The sequence below is a fragment of the Bidens hawaiensis genome, unplaced genomic scaffold, assembly GCF_021521415.1.
Source record: "Bidens hawaiensis isolate Kalapana, Puna unplaced genomic scaffold, B.hawaiensis_p1.1 tig00034282_1, whole genome shotgun sequence".
NCBI lineage: Eukaryota > Viridiplantae > Streptophyta > Magnoliopsida > Asterales > Asteraceae > Bidens > Bidens hawaiensis.
In genome coordinates this window covers 112,549-133,322 of record NW_027495931.1, presented here as the reverse complement: position 1 = coordinate 133,322, position 20,774 = coordinate 112,549, and the positions used below count along the sequence as shown (strand labels likewise).

The following is a 20,774-nucleotide window of genomic DNA, read 5'->3' as shown; positions in this document are numbered from 1 at the left end:
ATCGTGAAACCGTTTGTTGGTATATTTAGATTAATTATCAAAGTACAAACCAGTAACCAAAACGTTGGTAAAAATTCGCTTTTGGTTGGTTTCAATTTTCAACGTTCTGGTTTCAGTTTTCGACAACAAAATACTATTATTAATGATTTGGTTCACGGTTTAATTCAAAACCACCAAAACTGGACAACAAACATATATACATAATATTTAATTTTTATAACTTAAACAAACTATGACAATATCATACTTAAATTAAAAAGAATAAAACGCTGGTTTTTATAATGCATTTTTTTTAAATATAATCGTACGAAAAGGTTATGACCGTTTGAAAACAGTGGGGGAAGTTTGGTTAAAAGTGAAACAAAAAATAGTAAACAGACAAAAGATAAAGGTTAAATTTGTAACTTCTCTAAATTTACAAGAACTTATTTAAAGTAGAGGGACTAAGATTGTAACTATCATGAAGAAATATGTAAGACATATGATATTTAAGTGTTCAATGACCACTTTACCTCTCTTTAAAATTTTATAATATGCTTAAACAATTTTAAATCCTTTAAAATCCAACATCATATTTCTATAAGGGGGGAGGGGTGGTGGATGTGATGAACTTTCTCATCACACACCACACCCAATCAAATGGTGTCACATCACCAACCCCAAATCCATCACATGTGATGGTTTTTACTATGGGTGGTGGTGTGGTGTGGTGTGGTGGTGTGTGATGGATTTTTTTTTTTTGCAACTTAAAAAAATAAAACAATATTTTACTAGAACTTAAAAAATAAAAACAATAGTTTACTAGAACATAATTCAACTTAAAAATTAGAAATAAAAAATAAAAGTTACAATAAACGTCTACTCCTCGTCTGAATCCGGAAATTCCAAACCTAAAGAACCTATAAACTCAACTAGAATCCATCTCAACCGATGATGAATATCTTCATCCCGCAAGTCTAATTGGACATCATCGGGAACGGGAACTTGAGTCGGAGGATCCGGTACCCAATTTGGAGAAATTGCATTTAATCTTCTTTTATTAACATATTGTGTAATATGATGCATGCATACACGTAGCTAGAGATCGTGGGTTTTTTTCATTACACAAACCGGTCGACTAAGTATGCACCATCTACCCTTTAAAACACCGAAAGCTCTCTCGACATCTTTTCTTGCCGATTCTTGCAACTTCTTGAACGTCTTTTCATTGGTCTCGACAGGAAACGAAAAGGCTTTCACAAAAACAGACCACTGCGGGTAGATACCATCGACAAGATAGTAGCCACGTCTGTAATATCTCTCGTTGACAAAATACGGACAGATGTGTACATACAGTGATGTCGTTGTTTGAGTCGGGAACATCAAAATAAGAATGCCAAATCCATAAATCATTTGACGCAACCACTTCTAGTGAGATGGTCGGTCGTTTGATATCACCCCTAGCATACGCCCCTCGCAACTCCCGTGGACAATTCCTCCATTCGATATGTGTACAATCGATGCTATCGAGCATCCCTGGAAAATGCCATCTAGCCTCGTGCGCGGCGTAAAGACGTGTAATGTCGTGTCTTGTTGGTTTTCGTAGAAACTCTTTTGCATACAATTTTATAATCGCGTTACAAAAGAATTGTAGACATTCACGTGAAGTTCTCTCAGACATTTGTAAGTATTCATCGAATTGGTCGGGTGGGTTACCTGTCGCTAGTTGACGAATAACGGATGTGCATTTTTGAAGCGCCGTAAAACTTCGTTTGCCCCTCGCATCGTAAGATTCTTGAAACCATTCTTCGTTTGCTTCGACGTCGGCTACAATCTTTAAAAATAAAGATTTCGGCAAACGAAAGCGTTCCCTAAACGTCTCGTCATTGTATTTCGGCTCCTCCACAAAATAGTCGTTCATTAGCACGTCGTGGGCATGTATACGATCACGCTCCACCACTTTTTTCTTTGGACGGCTCGAGCCTTCAAGTTCGTTATATAGCAACGGGAACCATTCAAGAATGTCATCGTCCGAAGACGAAGAGCTATTGGTGTCTAAGGGAAGCGAGTGTTTCGAAAATGCCATATTTTTTTGTTGTGAATGAAGGGGAAGTTTTAGAGTATTTTTAAGTTGGATTTGGTTTATGATTTGGTTTTGGTTTTATATTGTTTTTTTTTATTTAAACCCCCATCCCCCCCCCCCCTCCCCTCCCAACGGCTAATTCCCCTCCTCTCAATGGTCATCTTCCTCGAAAAACACACCATCACGCAAGTGATGGCCATAACTCAACAGAGCCATCACGGGCGTGATACACCACCGCTGGCGGTGTTAAGTGGTGCCATCACGCGTGATGGCTCTTCTTCACGCGCGGTGCCCCGGGTCCCCTAATATATATAGATAAATAAATTTTAAACATGATTAATGATATATTCGATCCACTTTAATGGGCTCTTGTTTGGAACTCATTATTTGATTGGGCCTTCACACTAGACAGGTTTTGTAACTTTCTTCCACACGTCACGTGAGAGCCTGATGTGGCAGACGCCCACAGGTTCGAAGTAAATCAACGGCTCCTGTCAGTATCCAAGAAATGACAGTTTTGGATAACTGGTGATTGACACCTAACCTTATCTGGTAAGCTCCGAAAACAATGAGTTCATCTGTTATGTTTCATTCCGGGTTTTTCTTTTTTGGGAAACAAATAATAAACTATTTTTCGTTTTTTTAGAATATTATGGTAAATAAATAAGCAAGGACGGCAAGTATAAAAGATTTGATAACTCTCTTTTATGTATTTTAATTTAAAACGGTATGTTTCGAATTCCAGTTTACCTTTATTTTGTTTTTTATAATAAGTGTTTTACAAGTGACAGGTCGCTGGCTATTTTAATTTAAACATAAATAGGTCCAAATTTCAATACTACATACCTTTGAAGTTGTGATCAAGAATATTGGTAATGTTCCGATGATCTAACTCGTGTTAAAACCTAAAACAACTTCATTGGTTTATTTTCTTAAAGGCTTACTGAGTAATTTTTTAAAAATAAATTGTGATTTTCGAATGTATCATATTCAAAACACGCAAATTTCCATATTAGCAACATTAATACAAAAATCTTTAATTAAAAAGTATATATGTTTCATATCAACCTAATTAACTAAAAGATATTATTATATCATCTGTATTATCTTGTTTAATTGAATAATTTTGTATAATAATTACCGCAAATGGAGTCAGCTGACTCCGCTTAAAAGAAAAAGAAATAATCTGAAAATATTAAAGAACATAATAATTATGGTTATATATAAAAGCAAAAAAGTCTAGTTAAAAATTAAAATAATACCGATTCCGTAACTTTTTAATCTTATTTTATTATAAAATGACATTGAAGTAGGAGAATCTTATCCACCATTGTTATCGTTATCACCTTATTCACCTCCACGTAACTCCGCCACCCCACCACCACCATCCATCTATTTAAACACAAAACATCTCCCACACCTAAACATTATTATTACTTCATCTTTCTTCCAAAAAATCCAATATTATTATTATTATTATTATTATTACTCAAAATGTTGGCAATCTTCCACAAAGCATTTGCACACCCACCAGAAGAACTCAAAAGCCCAGCCTCCCACCACGCTTCCAAACAACCTAAACTCCCAGAAGAAACCTTAGCAGAGTTCTTGTCCGTACACCCGACAAACACGTTCTCCATGACGTTCGGTGACACGGCCGTGCTGGCTTATGTTAAGCCCGAACGCCCGTACTCGGTCCATCAAAGGCTGTTTACTGCTTTTGATGATATTTACTGTTTGTTCATGGGGAGTCTGAATAATCTGTGCGCTCAGATCAAACAGTACGGGCTGTCGAAGAACACGAATGAAGCGATGTTTGTGATTGAAGCGTACCGGACGTTGCGTGACCGTGGGCCGTACCCGGCTGATCAGGTGATAAAGGATCTGGAAGGGAGTTTTGCGTTTGTGGTGTATGATAGTAAAGCTGGCACTGTTTTCACCGCACTGGTAAATTAAAAGCCTTTCTTTTTATTTAACATTTTGTTCCTGCCCTAAAATGCTGGGCGTGTACGGTTCGGGTCGGGTCATTTTTATGCGAAAAGCCAAAAACCAAACCGAAATCCAAAAATTTGGTTTTTGAAATTTTGAAAACCATTTGATTTTGGTGTTTTTGGTTTTAATTTTTTGATTTGAGTTAGGTTCGGTTTGGTTTCCGTTTTGCTATTTGACCTTGAAAATTTTGGGTTATTAAATTTCTTTTTTATTTTTGCTCAAATTAGTGAATTTAGGAAAAATCAATTTTGGTAAACAACTTATTATTATGCATAGAGTTTGGATCAAATACAAATGAAATTAACGTGTCGCAAGTAGAGTAATTATCTAATTATATCATAGAGTAGTGATATCATAGAGTAGTGATTACTCTATGATATAATTAGATAATTCTTCTACTTGCATATATAATAACTCTACTCGGTTCTCACCATTAGCACACTAATTTCATTTTTACGTTTGCATATATAGTTACTCAACTTGATTCTCACAATTAGCACGTTAATTTTGTTTTTACGTTAACTTTCCCCTTATGTGTATGGTTAAAATATTTAAGTTATATATTTTATTAAATTATTATAAATTAATATATAAAAATAAAAATTTTATAAATACAATTCGGTTTTTTAGGCTTTTACAAAACATAAAACCAAAGAGATTTATAGGTTTGCTTTAAAAACATAAAACCAATGTTTGATTTGGTTTGATTTTTTTGGTTTCGGATTTGTTTTTTTTTTTTTGGTTTTGCTGCACACCTCAATAAGAAAATTTTATTTTGATTTTTTTGGTTTCGGATTTGTTTTTTTTTTTTTTTGGTTTTGCTGCACATTTTTTTTTTTTGGTTTTGCTGCACGCCTCAATAAGAACAATTTATTTTGCAGGGTTCAGACGGAGGAGTGAAGCTATATTGGGGTATAGCAGCTGATGGGTCAGTGGTTATTTCTGATGATTTAGAGGTTATAAAAGCAGGTTGTGCCAAATCATTTGCACCTTTCCCTAAAGGTAACATATTCATTATCTAAATACCTTTAATACACAAGTTCAAAACAATATTTGAGGCTTTTGTAACAAATATGTTACTTGCAGGGTGTATGTTCCATAGTGAAGGTGGTTTAATGAGTTTTGAGCATCCAATGAACAAGATTAGGGCAATGCCAAGGGTGGATAGTGAAGGGGTGATGTGTGGGGCTAACTTCAAGGTTGATACTTACTCGAGGGTCAGTTCGATACCTCGTAGGGGCAGCGAAGCTAATTGGACTCAATGGGAGGATCATTACGCGTCTTAGTTCTTGTTGAATCTTGATCGATGTTCAACATCCCACTTTACTTTGAAAGTTTGACCTTTTGTTTTTGAATGTAAATAGTTGTTGATTTTGTTTGGGAATAATTGTGATAATCTCTAGTGTTGCTTGTGTCTTAAATTTGACTGACATACTTCAAAATCTTGAGATTGCCATGTTATCAAAACTACATCGTTTGACAAATCCAAACTATTTTTGCAAACAACACAAGGGCAGCTCGGCTCGTTTGCACCCTAGAATCAACTATATAAACATGAAAGCTCAGAAGATATACACGATATTTGCCTAATTTTCACGATTTTAATTGCAATGCAAAATGCATAAGTCAGTTGATCATTGCAACACATGTTCAATTAGAAGTTTATTTGTTTTATTTATGTCAAATTTAACCGTAATTTCTGAAACCTCTAATTCTCAAGAATTGTTGACAGAATACTCATAATCATTTGTAACAAAAGATGTCTATAAAGACAAATGTTTAGATATGCTTCTTGCGCCATAAACATGTTGCATACTTCACTGTCTTAATTTTACGTGCTTTTGCACATCAAAATCTCCACCATCGATCACGGCTAAGCTATCAAGCCAACCTCAACGATTTATCAAGCCATCCTCAACTAAGCTATCACGGCTGGGCTATCAGTATCAAGCCAACCTCAACTAAGCTGTCAAGCGTGTTTAACCCACCAGATTGACTCCTCGTATCTCCAAAGTTGGCCTTTGCTGTACATTCCCAGCCAAAGTCTTTTTGTTACTGAAAATGGCATCGTAATCCAATTTTGAACCGTAACAAGTGACAATGAATACGCCATCCCGGTCGAGTAACCAATAGCGTGTTCAGTCAAATAGAAAGATAGTTTGGTTAATGATTGAAACATAGTTTGGTTAATGATTGAAACGGGTTGGTTTGGTTTGACCCATATCACTTGTTTAGTTTAAAACTTTGCTGTAAATAATGATTTCTTCTGTCAAGATTTCTATATTAGTCGGGTGGATAGTGTAATTGCTTATTAAAAATTGTTGGGTCCCACTTAATTTATGCAACCAGATAACCAATCAAATTTGAATTATAGATATCCATTGCTTCTTGATAATCATCTTCCTTGTATCAATCTAGACATATAAGGTGAACCGGGGCACCGTGTGATGGGCTTTCCTACACCGCCGCCACTACCTAATCACGCTTGAAGGAGGGAGTTTGCGTGATGACCATCACGCATGGTGAAGGGTGAAAACCAAGAAAAGGAGCCGTTGGGGATGACCGTTGGAACGTTGGGAAAATTAAAAAAAACAAATTTTACCTATATAAATAACCACAATATATCTTCAAAATACACAAATCCAACTCAAAAACCTCCCCTTCATTCACAACAAAAAAATATGGCATTCCCGAATTACTTGCATCCCTTAGACACCGATAGCTTTTCGGCTTCGGACGATGACATTCTCGAATGGTTCCCGTTGCTATATAACGAACTTGAAGGCCCGAGCCGTCCAAAAAAAATGGTGGAGCGTGATCGTATACATGCCCACGACGTGCTAATAAACGGCTATTTTGTGGAGGAGCCGAAATACAATGACGAGACGTTTAGGGAACGCTTTCGTTTGCCGAAATCTTTATTTTTAAAGATTGTAGCCGACGTCGAAGCAAACGAAGAATGGTTTCAAGAATCTTACGACGCGAGGGGGAAACGTAGTTTTACGACGCTTCAAAAATGCACATCCGCTATTCGTCAACTAGCGACAGGTAACCCACCCAACCAATTCGATGAATACTTACAAATGGCTGAGAGAACTTCACGTGAATGTCTACAATTCTTTTGTAACGCGATTATAAAATTGTATGCCAAAGAGTTTCTACGAAAACCAACAAGACACGACATTACACGTCTTTACGCCGCGCACGAGGCTAGATGGCATTTTCCAGGGATGCTCGGTAGCATCGATTGTACACATATCGAATGGAGGAATTGTCAACGGGAGTTGCGAGGGGCGTATGTTAGGGGTGATATCAAACGACCGACCATCTCACTAGAAGCGGTTGCGTCAAATGATTTATGGATTTGGCATTCTTATTTTGGTGTTCCCGGCTGAAACAACGACATCACTGTTATGTACACATCACCGTTGTTTCAGATCGTAACAGATGGCACCGCACCTTTCTGTCCGTACTTTGTCAACGAGAGATATTACAGACGTGGCTACTGTCCTGTCGACGGTATCTACCCGCAATGGTCTGTTTTTGTGAAAGCCTTTTCGTTTCCTGTCGAGACCAATGAAAAGACGTTCAAGAAGTTGCAAGAATCGGCAAGAAAAGATGTCGAGAGAGCTTTCGGTGTTTTAAAGGGTAGATGGTGCATACTCAGTCGACCGGTTCGTGCAATGAAAAAACCCACGATCTCTAGCTATGTGTATGCATGCATCATATTACACAATATGTTAATAAAAGAAGATGGAAATGCAATTTCTCCAGATTTGGTACCGGATCCTCCGACTCAAGTTCCCGTTCCCGATGATGTCCAATTAGACTTGCGAGATGAAGATATTCATCATCGGTTGAGGTGGGATCTTTTTGCGCATATAGGTTCTTTAGGTTTGGAATTTCCGGATTCAGACGAGGAGTAGACGTTTATTGTAATTTTATTTTTTATTTCTAAATTTTAAGTTGAATTATGTTCTATTAAACTATTGTTTTTATATTTTAAGTTTTAGTAAAATATATATATTTTTTAAGTTGCAAAAAAAAAATACAAAAACAAAAAAAAAAAAATTTCATCACACACCACCACACCACACCACCACCCCGAGTAAAAAACCATCACATGTGATGAATTTGAGGTTGGTGATGTGGCACCAACTGATTGGGTGGGGTGTGTGATGAGTGATGCCATCACATCCACCACCCCTACCCCCTAACAAGTAAATCACTTAATTAGTCATTAGAGAATAGTGGCAATGAATATAGTATACTGTCACAGAGCTATCCCTTTGACTCCGTGTGGCGCCCGAAGGCCAGCCAATCGGTCCGCTCATGATCAGGGCTTGCTGGTTTCGTCCTGCCTTGGACTCATCAGGCGAGCGACAACAACTCGCAACCAACGATGCGTTCGTCGTGCCAGCACGACTAGGCATGTACGCCTTCCTTCCCGCTGAGGTCGTGCCCAATGAAGTCCGGGTCGAGCCAACAAACCCAAGCGTTGCAACACAAATTAAGCATCTCGATCTTCAAATATTTGGTCCGTGACACTCTCCCACCACTATAACCATGCACGCCCTTGTGCATGCACTTGTCGTCCCATACCGACGTGCAAGACTTAGACGTTGGTCTTCCCCTATGCCTTGCATGTCTGAAGGGCAAGTTCGCCGTCCCATATCAGCTCACTAGCCGAAGCCATGCGTTTTGAGAATGATTCACTCTGATAAATGGGACACCCGGTAGTTCAGCCAAAATGTGAGTTAGCCGTGTAGGCATCAATGACGATGAAAAAAAGATTTCTACGACAACCCTATACTTGAAAGACACTGATGCGTTATGGTGGAGACGCAAGAGCAAAGAAATCGAACAAGGTACGTGCACCATCACCACTTGGGAAGATTTCATTAAAGAATTCAAACGCCAGTTTTATCCGGAAAATACCCAATACGAAGCAAGAATTCGTGTTCGTAATCTGAATCAAAAGGGTACAATCAAAGATTACATCGATGAATTCACTGCATCCAGTCGGAGGACGGGCTTCGTGGTTCTTCCTTTATGGGTCGGTTCGAAAGGAAGGCGTATGATGGATGTGGATTTGGCGGTACATAACCAGTTGGGAAATATTGTGGTACCTCCGTGGGTTGATAAGTTGGGATCTCCGTTGGGTGGTATGTTGGTATTTCTGACGGTTGATGCATTGGTAGAGTCGGTGGATGATAGCTTGAATGCCTCGGTGCCTCAACACTTGGCTTCGGTGGACTGTCGGGGATGTTGATCGGGTAGTGCCTACTTCCGGGATAATATAGGGGTTTGGACAAGTCTCGTTCCACGTCTTGATCAAAGAATGCTTCGTAATATGTATCGCTCATGTTATCTTCAGGGTAGGGTTCGGCTACACCGGCTTCCTTGGCCTTGCGTATGTAGTTCTCAATGTGAGCTTTAAACGACATCTAATATTTATAGGTTGTTTAGAATGTAGAGAGGGATAGAAAGGTTACCAACCTATCTTATCCTTAAAACAAATAATCAAATAGTTTCCTATACTTGGATCGAAGCTTGGGTATTGTTTTATGATACCCAATTCGCTAAGATCGATGGCTCTGATACCAAGCCTGTCACACCCCCTTCCAGGGCCTAGGAGTGCGACCCACAACTTGGTATCGTGTTTGTAAATAAATCAGAGTTGCGTTAGTTTGCGGAAGTCTCATACAACTTTAAGGATCGAAAATGTAACATTTATATATGTTCAAAAGACGGGATTATAAACACCCATTAAAGTTAACAAAAGGTTATTTGTTTATATTTACAAAACCACCACCTTAAAACATTAAGTTCAGAAAAAGAATCCGAGCCATCGGATATCATAGTACTTCGTCATGCCAAGTTCTAAATATGTTCACCTGCAAAATGTAAGAAAATACGTCAGCAACGAATGCTGGTGAACACGCTGACGCAAAAATAACTCTTTTACTTTATTACCCCTCGAGACTACGCCTGCCTCGGCCCAACGTGGCTTAGGAATAACAAAGTCAAATAACACATTATAAACAATTTTAAATAACAAGTTTGACTCATTTTAAATAAGTAAAAGTTTGGGGGCGTATTCACCTTGTCTCTTTAGGATCGGCTTCACTCACCGTCCAAGGGTCTTTCCCTTTCTTTATCTCGCACCTATAGTACGAGTATAAATATTTGTTAGTCAGATACACGATCTGGCTTAAGACCTTTAGTCTTATATCTCAATCCTCGATGAACCTTTAGTTCATTTTCTTTTACTTGAAAACCTTTAGTTTAAAATTAAATTATAAACTTTAGTTTATATTCAAAACCCGACGTTTGTTCTTCTCCAAGAAACGTAATCATTTTCTTTTATTATTTAAGAATACTCTTATTCATTAAATAATAATTTCATAACAAAGAATATATACATATATACTTACACACATATATATGTTATCTCAATATTCAATAATCTTTTATTCATGTCTTTGTTATGTTTTCTTTTTTTTATCGAGGCATCGATTATATCCTCGACTTAAGGCTTAAGCCTTGAATATAATATTAAATTAAATTGAATTCGATATTACGCCTAACCTTAAGTGGCGTATAGAAACCCTAGAGAATTGAGCAGCACTCCGACGCCGCTTTACTTTTCTCGATCAACTTTGATATGCCAACTTCAACACACATCGGCACGTCTTTCGGGACTCATTGCCATAACAACGCCTTCTTGATGATTGAGGGTGGAGGGTGGCACAAACTTCGAGGAAACGGTGTACACAAACAAAGGATCAGACACATTTATCGAGGCAAATCGTTTATATGATTGTCGGGTTTTTAGAGAGAGACTAGAGAGAAGTGAAAACTGAGTTTGGGATGATGAAAATGAGCAGCCCTTGGCCGCTATTTATAGGCACAATATTGGCTCCCATCGCGCTACGCGACAGGTCCTTGAGCAGGCCTATCGCGTATCGCGATATAGGCTTGATGACGCAGAGGGTAGGTCTGCCACGTGTCGACACATGGCAGTCACCGCTCCACGTGGCAACACGTGGCGACACGTGGCAGCAGTGTTGCCACGTGGTGACACGTGGCAGCACATAGTGCCACCGTGTGCCACGTGGCACACGTGTCACACTGTGTCAGACTCCCCATTGCGATACGCGATGTGCGTCTCCTCTGACTCATCGCGTAGCGCGATGGGTCAGGAAAACAGAATTTTTCAAATTAAACCCTCAACTTTAGAATTTGGCAATTTTAGTCCCTATACTTTGGAAAATTGATACTTTACTCGAAATTTTCACGTTGTTACATCCTCCCCACCTTGAAAAAAATCTCGTCCTCGAGATTGCTTTACTCGAACAAGTGGGTGTATTTCTCTCTCATTTCCGATTCGAGTTCCCAAGTATATTCGGGCCCTCTACGCGAGTCCCATTTGACTTTCACAATTTTCAACGTTCTTTTCTTTAACTTCTTTGTTTTCGAATCTTCATTTTGAATTGGACGTTCTACGAATTTTAAGTTCTCATTTATTTCAACGTCTTTTAATGGCATAGCCAACGATTCATCGGTCAATCACTTACGCAGATTCGAGACGTGGAATACATCGTGTATCCCTTGCATTTCCTCAGGCAGTCGCAACCGGTATGCAACAGTGCCGATTCGTTCGAGTACCTCAAAAGGTCCAACGAATCGAGGACATAATTTTCCTTTCTTACCAAAGCGAACAACGCCTTTCCAAGGCGAGACTTTCAATAACACTTTGTCGCCGACATTGAACTCTAACGGCTTACGACGGACATCGGCATAACTCTTTTGGCGATCACGTGCCGTCTTAAATCGTTCTCGGATTTGAATGACTTTGTTGGTTGTTTCTTTGACTATCTCGGGTTCAGACAATTGATTATCTCCGGTTTCAGACCAACACACGGGCGTTCTGCACTTTCGACCATATAACGCCTCGAACGGTGCGGTTTGAATACTTGCGTGATAACTATTATTATACGAGAATTCCATTAGGGGCAAGTGGTCATCCCAGTTCCCACCTAAATCGATCACACAAGCACGGAGCATATCTTCCAACGTTTGAATTGTCCTTTCGCTTTGCCTATCGGTTTGTGGATGATAAGCAGTGCTAAGGTTCAACTTTGTACCGAGAGCTTGTTGAAAGCTTTTCCAAAAGTGAGACGTAAAACGACTGTCTCGATCAGATATTATAGACAGCGATACTCCATGCAAAGCGAAAATGGTGTTCACATAGATACGCGCTAATCTATCCATAGAGTACGACTCATTGATGGGTATAAAGTGTGCAGATTTGGTCAAACGATCTACAATTACCCATATCGCATTATGTTGTCGAGTCGTCTATGGGAGTTTCGTAATAAAGTCCATAGTAATTAACTCCCACTTCCATATGGGAAGTTCGGGTTGCTGTAGCAATCCCGAAGGCCTTTGATGTTCGGCCTTGACTTTCAAACAAGTCAAACATTTCGCAACATGCGAAGCGACATCTCTTTTCATCCCATTCCACCAATAGTTCGCTTTTAGGTTGTGGTACATCTTATCACTTCCGGGATGCATCATGTATTTCGACTTGTGAGCTTCATTCAAGATTTTCTCACGCAAACCTCCAACGATTGGTACCCAAATCCTATTACCGAGTCTTAAGATACCATCGTCACCCTTGACTAGCGAGTCAATGGTGCCATTGCGTTTTTCATCAGAGATTTTATTTTCATTGATTGATTGCGTTTGCGCGGATTTGATTTGCTCAAAGAGATCAATTTGAAGTTCTAGGCGCAAAGCTCGAACCCTTTTGGGTTTTTCATGCTCTTTGCGACTTAAGGCATCGGCCACGACGTTGGCCTTGCCTTCATGATACACAATCTCACAATCATAGTAGTTAAGAGTCTCCATCCATCGCCGTTGGCGCATGTTGAGCTCTTTTTGATCAAAGATGTGTTTCAAACTCTTATGATCAGTGTACACAGTAAATCGTACTCCATAGAGATAGTGCCTCCAAATCTTAAGTGCAAAGATTATGGTGCCTAACTCTAAATCGTGAGTCGTGTTATTCTTTTCGTGTATTTTCAATTGACGAGAGGCGTAAGCTATTACCTTCATGCGTTGCATTAGTACGCATCCGAAACCCGAGTGGGATGCATCACTAAATACTACAAAATCTTCAGTACCTTCTGGCAGAGCCAGTATCGGTGCTTGGGTAAGTTTTTGCTTGAGTATGTCGAACGCCTCTTGTTGCTTCGTTCCCCATTCATACTTGATGTTTTTACGAGTTAACGAGGTTAAGGGAACGACGATTCTTGAGAAATTTTCGATGAACCTATGGTAGTAGCCGGCCAAACCTAAGAAACTTCGGATCTCAGTTGGCGACTTTGGGACCTCCCACTTAGAGATAGCTTCAATCTTAGTGGGGTCCACTTGAATACCGTTAACATTGATAATGTGACCAAGAAATTGCACCTCGTGCAACCAGAACTCGCATTTCGAGAACTTGGCGTAGAACTTCTCGGTTCTAAGAATTTCAAGCAAAGTACGAAGGTGGATTTCATGATCGGCCTTTGACTTAGAATAAATAAGTATGTCGTCAATGAATACGATAACGAATTTATCCAAGTAAGGCCTGCAAATACGGTTCATCATATCCATGAACACGGCCGGAGCATTAGTAAGTCCAAACGGCATAACCGTGAACTCATAATGTCCATACCTTGTTCGGAAAGCAGTCTTTGGGATATCTTCAGATTGGACTTTAAGTTGGTGATAGCCGGAAAGGAAATCGATTTTTGAAAAGAAGCTAGCACCTTGAAGTTGGTAGAAAAGATCGTCAATACGAGGGAGTGGATATCGATTTTTGATTGTGACTTTGTTTAACGCACGATAGTCAATACACATCCTCATGGAACCATCTTTCTTCATGACGAATAGAATTGGTGCTCCCCAAGGCGACGAACTCGGTCAAATGAAACCTTTTTCAAGAAGTTCATCGAGTTGTTTCTTTAACTCCTTCATCTCGGTTGGCGCTAAGCGATACGGAGCTTTCGCGATCGGAGCAGTACCGGGAATTAGATCGATCCTAAATTCTACTTCACGATCGGGAGGAATACCAGGGAGTTCATCAGGAAAGACGTCAGAAAATTCGGAAACGAAAGGAACGTCTTTGATTTCTTTTGGCTTAGACTTTTTAGTGACATAGGCCATGTATGCAAGGCATCCTTGATTTAAACATTTGTTGGCCCTAATCATAGAGATTATACTAACTTGGCCAGCATCTTTGTCCCCTTCAATTCGAATCGTTCGTTTATCGGGGGCTTGAAGTTCAACAGTTTTGCTATTGCAGATAATACGGGCATGGTTATCGGATAACCAATCCATACCAAGTACAATATCAAAACCAGCCAGACTCATGGGTAACAAACAAATAGGTAACGAATAACCAGCTAGAAAGATTTTTCCGTTTTCAAGAGCTTCAGAGATCTTAATGTTTTCACCGCTAGCAGTCTCGACGCTTAGAGTTTTATCTAATTTAGTTAATGGTTTGTTTAATAGACTACAAAAATTATAATCTATAAAACTCAAGTTGGCACCAGAATCAAATAAAACTCTAGCATTGGTGCCGTTGACTAGAAACGTACCAGTGATGGTCTCTGGCACATCAGCGGCCCTTTTTGTGTCGAGTACAAAGACTCGAGCGTTTCCCTTTTTGTCCTTGCCACTTCCACCCGCACCACCAGCAGCAGGCTTGTTCTTTGGGCACTCGAAACTTAAATGGCCCATTTCCTTGCAGTTAAAGCAAGTCATCCTCTTCTTCCAGCAATCCGCAGCATCATGACCAGTGCGATTGCAAGATTCACAAACTTTAGGAGGCGGGCGAAGTTGCAACGGCCCTTGTGATACCTCCTACACGTCTTGCATTGTGGCGTGTTTGAATTAAATCGGCTTTGGTTCACGCCCTTACCCTTGAATCGATTTTTTCCTCCACTCGTCCTTCCTTGAGTTGTTGATGTCGTAACCTTCTTGTCTTCTTCTTTGTTACGAATCATGCCACCCATTAGATAACCGGCTAACTCCATTGCAGAGTCGGAGGTTTGTGGTAGGTGAGACCTTACCATGTCGCGGATTTCCAGCGGAATTCCCCAAATATATCGCGTGACTTTGCTGGATTCGGGGTGAACCAGCTGGGGAACAAGGCGACAATACTCATGGAATTTAGTATTGTATTCGCGGAGGTTTGTCCCAATGACCTTGAGATTCAAAAATCGTTTGAATCTGATCGGTCTCATGCACAGGACAGAACTTAGCCATCAACAAAGCTTTAAAATCTTCCCAACTCATACCGTACATTACATCTCTTCCTTTGCTCGTTAACAGAGCATTCCACCACTCCAACACTTCACCCTTAAACATAAGGGCTGAATACTGAATTTTCTCAACGTCTGAACACTTACTCGTGATAACAATAGTTTCCATTTCCTCGAGCCACCTCACGGTTGAAATGGCTCCCTTATCACCATGAAACTCTTTCGGTCCATAGTACTTGAAATCCTTAAATGAACAACAGCTTATCTTGAGTTTCTTGAACTCACGTCTAACTCCGCCGTCGGCGTTAGACTCATGCACACTCTCTTCAACTTGAGAGGGATTAGGACGGGATTTAACGGGTTTAGAAGGGTTAACAGATTGAGAATTTTGAGATTGCCTAGAATGAGATCTATTCATAGATTCTTCCCTCACGGCATCTTTTATCATCTTTTGGATTTTGTTCATGTATTTCTCGGGAATATCTTCCTCTCTCTCATTTTCGGGGTGTTTCCCCTTGGCTTTTATTTCTCTCTCTCTCTCTACGAGCATTCTCGTTATTATTGCTTTGTTCAGACATTTTCTCTTTTCAATTAGTCTGAAAATTTTAACAACGTTTCTTTCAAACACATATTTTATTTATTACACATTATATATATATCCAAAGGATATATATTTTTTACAATACATATATATATATATATCGTTCACACGATATATATATATAGCTAGTCCTATCATTACATAAGAACGTTTCAAACGTTCTTTTATTCATACACATATCATACAACACTAGTTTTACACATAAAAAGTCTTCACATCACACTCCACATCTTCAGTCCTTCAAGAATTTCTTCACAATCTTTGTTAGTTTGTTGCATTTACGAAGGAGTGATTTTCCAACTTTCTTCTTTTCCTTCTCTTTCTCATCTACCTTCTTCCTCCAGTCGTCGGTCTCATGCAATGCACGATCCAGATGTTCTTCGTACGACTGCGGGACTATGTTGGGATATCCGTACTGTGGAGGTGGGTCGCGATAACCCAGTGTTACCATCTCGTAATGGTTTCTCGGCTCCGGATATAGAACATAGTCCATGTCTGATGAAAGATAGAGGTAGGTCTTGGCAGCTTGGTTTTGTTCGCGGATCTCGTCGGCTTGTTCTTGAATCGAAGGAATTTCTCCTTGAAACGGTGGGAAGCTTGACGAAGTTTGGATCCTTAGTTTCTCCAAGTACTGGACATACGGGTCCACAGAACCATAGCTTGCATTATTGGAAGTGAGTGATCCATTCATCGGGCTTGATATTTCGTTCGGGTTCTCTGGATGCTCTTCTTCCATCTCTTCCTCGGACTCTTCCACCGGGTCCTCATCATCTTCCTCTTCCTCGGGATCGGAATTCTCCTCTTCTATTGGTTCTTCCTCCTCCATGGGTTCCTCTTCCTCTTCAGGTTCGTCTTCCTCCATAGGTTGTGGAGTTTCTATGTTCATGGAGGGCATCTTGAAACTTTCGAAAGGCATCATGATCCTCATCTTGGGCTTTCGGGATGGCCCTTCTCCATTGTTGGGTTTTGAACTGACTTCATTGAAGGTAGAACTTCCAATAAACCATCGGCATGGGTCGGAATGAAACTGCATCCAGTCGGAGGACGGGCTTCGTGGTTCTTCCTTTATGGGTCGGTTCGAAAGGAAGGCGTATGATGGATGTGGATTTGGCGGTACATAACCAGGTGGGAAATATTGTGGTACCTCCGTGGGTTGATAAGTTGGGATCTCCGTTGGGTGGTATGTTGGTATTTCTGACGGTTGATACATTGGTAGAGTCGGTGGATGATAGCTTGAATGCCTCGGTGCCTCAACACTTGGCTTCGGTGGACTATCGGGGATGTTGATCGGGTAGTGCCTACTTCCGGGATAGTATAGGGGTTTGGACAAGTCCCGTTCCACGTATTAATCAAAGAACGCTTCGTAATATCCATCGCTCATGTTATCTTCAGGGTAGGGTTCGGCTATACCGGCTTCCTTGGCCTTGCGTATGTAGTTCTAAATGTGAGCTTTAAACGACATCTAATATTTATAGGTGGTTTAGAATGTAGAGAGGGATAGAAAGGTTACCAACCTATCTTATCCTTAAAACAAATAATCAAATAGTTTCCTATACTTTGATCGAAGCTTGGGTATTGTTTTATGATACCCAATTCGCTAAGATCGATGGCTCTGATACCAAGGCTGTCACACCCCCTTCAAGGGCCTAGGAGTGCGACCCACAACTTGGTATCGTGTTTGTAAATATATCAGAGTTGCGTTAGTTTGCGGAAGTGTCATACAACTTTAAGGATCGAAAATGTAACATTTATATATGTTCAAAAGACGGGATTATAAACACCCGTTTAAGTTAACAAAAGGTATTTGTTTATATTTACAAAACCACCACCTTAAAACATTAAGTTCACAAAAAGAATCCGAGCCATCGGATATCATAGTACTTCGTCATGCCAAGTTCTAACTTTGTTCACCTGCAAAATGTAAGAAAATACGTCAGCAACGAATGCTGGTGAACACGCTGACGCAAAAATAACTCTTTTACTTTATTACCCCTCGAGACTACGCCTGCCTCGGCCCAACGTGGCTTAGGAATAACAAAGTCAAATAACACATTATAAATATGAGCCTCTACGCTAGGTCACCTCAGCAAACATCGTAGCGTTCGACTTAGTTAAGTACCCGTAAATATAAACATAAGGCCGTACTCCCTGCAGGAGAGCGTCCTACGACCAAGGATGTAGGCTCCTGGACGGATCGTACACAGGATGTCGCTATCTGCGCAGGTGCGGAATCCCTGCGTAGTTAGATACGAGTGCAGAATATGTAAATCAAACACACGAGCAATGAACGAACACGTTATATTGATAACCGAACACGTGACTCGAGGTCACTATTACAGACACTGACTAGCAAACACGTAACACTCGAACTGAACAACTGAAACGAAAACCTAACCAACACCTTAAACTGTTACGGTGAACAGTATATAAACACGACAAGTTCGCCTCAGGCAAAGTTGTCAATAACTTCGCTTGTTCAACAAGTTCGCCTGAGCGAACTTGTTGACAACTTCGCTTGTTACAAAAACATAAACATAATCATAAACATAATTACATTACAGACTCGATTACAAATGCTAGACTATGAACTACTGACACACATGTATCAACAGACTCCCCCTTGGCAGTAGCTTCATATCTTCAAATCTTGAGTCTGGTAATCTTGCATCTCTACGCGTGCGCTCCCTCTCTAACATACACCGACACCACCCGTTGATATTTCCTAGCTTGATCCTTCCAAGCAGGAATGTAGAAGATCTTCTTCTCGTTGAGCACCTTCAGATCAGCCTGCGATAGATTAACAAGATGCATCGGGTCGTAAACCCTAAGCACTTCTTGTTCATCCTCATCTTCCATTACCGCCTCCGCTGTCTCACACTCCACGAACCACCATTTTAGGTCTTTGAGCACGTCCTTGGGCATGAGCTTCATCGGTACTTCTTTAAGGCACCGGATCGGTTTATATTTCATAACCATCCAAGGTTTTCCATCAACTCTCAGACCCCTATCCTTGTCTTCGACAAGTTTCCCCTTTTGTGGTCTCATCAGCTCAAACTTCTTCTCCTTAATACACTCCTTCCACACGATCTTCCCGATGATTCTAGCCATGTTGTCTTCACTTCGGTTTATCAATCCCAATCTGGCTAAATCTTTTACCTCACATTCAGGCAGTGTGTTTAAAGATCTCAACGTTCTTCTGAAGTACTGAATTTCATCGTATCTTTTGATCACGAAGAGCCGCAGCTGCTCATCATCTATCCAGCAGATAATACCTTTCTTTGCTTCTGCGTATCCCTTAATATTGTAACTCTTTTTGAACATTTTAGGGATCGCCGGCTTCTTCGTCTTTATGAACCAGTGAGCACAACCCTCCTTCCAATTCGGTTGTTCCTCCCATTCAGTATCTTCCTCTACAGTCTTATCACCCATCTCTGGCATCTCAACCTCCGGAATCTCGTGTTCCACGGAGTCATCTACAATCTCCCCCTCCTCTATCACATTCTCAACAGTAATTTGCTCTCCGATCCTCTCGATCTCATCAACCGGCAGCACATCTTCTTCAATCATAAACTCATCATCATCCTCATCCAGCTCTTTCAACGCGTCTATAACATCTTCGACATCAGCATCATCAACATCTACCACGTCGTCACCGGCTGCGCTTGTAGACCCCCCCTCAGCTGTGGAAGCCCCAAGAGCCTGAGAGGTTCTTGGCAGCTCACCACCTGCACCTTTCGGTGCATTGGGATCATCGTCTTGATCTTCTCTACGTTTTGTCCGCAACTCATCTCCCCTACAAGTCTTCTCCCCCTGAGATGCCAAGAATGCCTTGAAGGCATCTATTACTTTTCCGTGTTCAACCAGGAGGGCTGCTTGTAGTCGATTGGATTCCACTAGGCTTTGAATGGTCTTTGTCTGTTCAGCAACAATCCGCTCTAGCGATGCAATCCTTTCGTTGTCAGAAGTAGGCGTTGGAGTTGGCGGGACATCAGCAGCAGAAGTGACCGCAGGTGGTACACTTGGTAACCCTGCAGTAGTAGTGACGGTCGACTCAACAAATCGTGCTACTACCACCGGTGGAGTAAGCGATTGGGGTGGTAGAGACACAACTGCTGGAGCCGATGTCTCGATGGCAGTAACCTGTGCTGTAGAAGGAATAAGAGACATACCAGACAAGGCAGGTGGAGCAAAACGTACCAGCCTTGAAGATTCTCCAGCTCCCGAACCCATACCTGTCCGATCTCTTCGTGAACGTCTGAGCACAATCTGAACTGCTTCCTCTTCATCAACTTCCTCATCATCCTCGTCAACAGTTCTCGGCCTCTTTCCAGTAGTTCTCTCCCGAGACACCATCAGTCGTCTCGCTTCAGCAAATGTTTCGTCAAGATCGGAGTCACCTACCGAAGTAACTGCTCTAGTAACCTCCATGGCCTGAGAACCTGAGACATCCATATCAAACAATCCATGGCCGCTAAAAGCAGCCTCAAGATCGACATCTTCAGTAGTAGGCACAGCAGAAGATGCAGCAGCTGGCACAGCAGCAGAGGCAACAGTAGATACAACAGGCGCAGCTGGTACAGCATGGGGTGCTGCCGCCTGATGTGGCTGTGGCTCTCTGAACTCGTCCCCTCCTGCAGGAACATACTCCGGGTTGATGAGATACCCGAATAATGGAGTATGCCTGGGACGCAGCTCAGGCTTGCTACGAGTGCTCGAAGTGCGGCACTGAGCAAAGATACGTTTCGTCACGCATTCGACGTATCTAATAGGGCGTCTCTGCGGTAGCGACGGAGCGACATGA

At 40.9% G+C, this 20,774-nt stretch overlaps 1 protein-coding gene across 1 annotated transcript; it reads left to right on the top strand.

Moving 5' to 3' along the window:
• The first annotated feature begins 3,517 nt into the window (after window positions 1–3,517).
• Window positions 3,518–5,441, top strand: LOC143586039 (stem-specific protein TSJT1-like). The gene is made up of 3 exons (XM_077067682.1): window positions 3,518–4,009; window positions 4,936–5,056; window positions 5,141–5,441. Exons 1-3 carry the CDS (start codon window positions 3,557–3,559, stop codon window positions 5,338–5,340), a joined length of 774 nt encoding a protein of 257 aa, XP_076923797.1. The 5' UTR covers window positions 3,518–3,556; the 3' UTR covers window positions 5,341–5,441.
• Window positions 5,442–20,774: the final 15,333 nt, after the last annotated feature.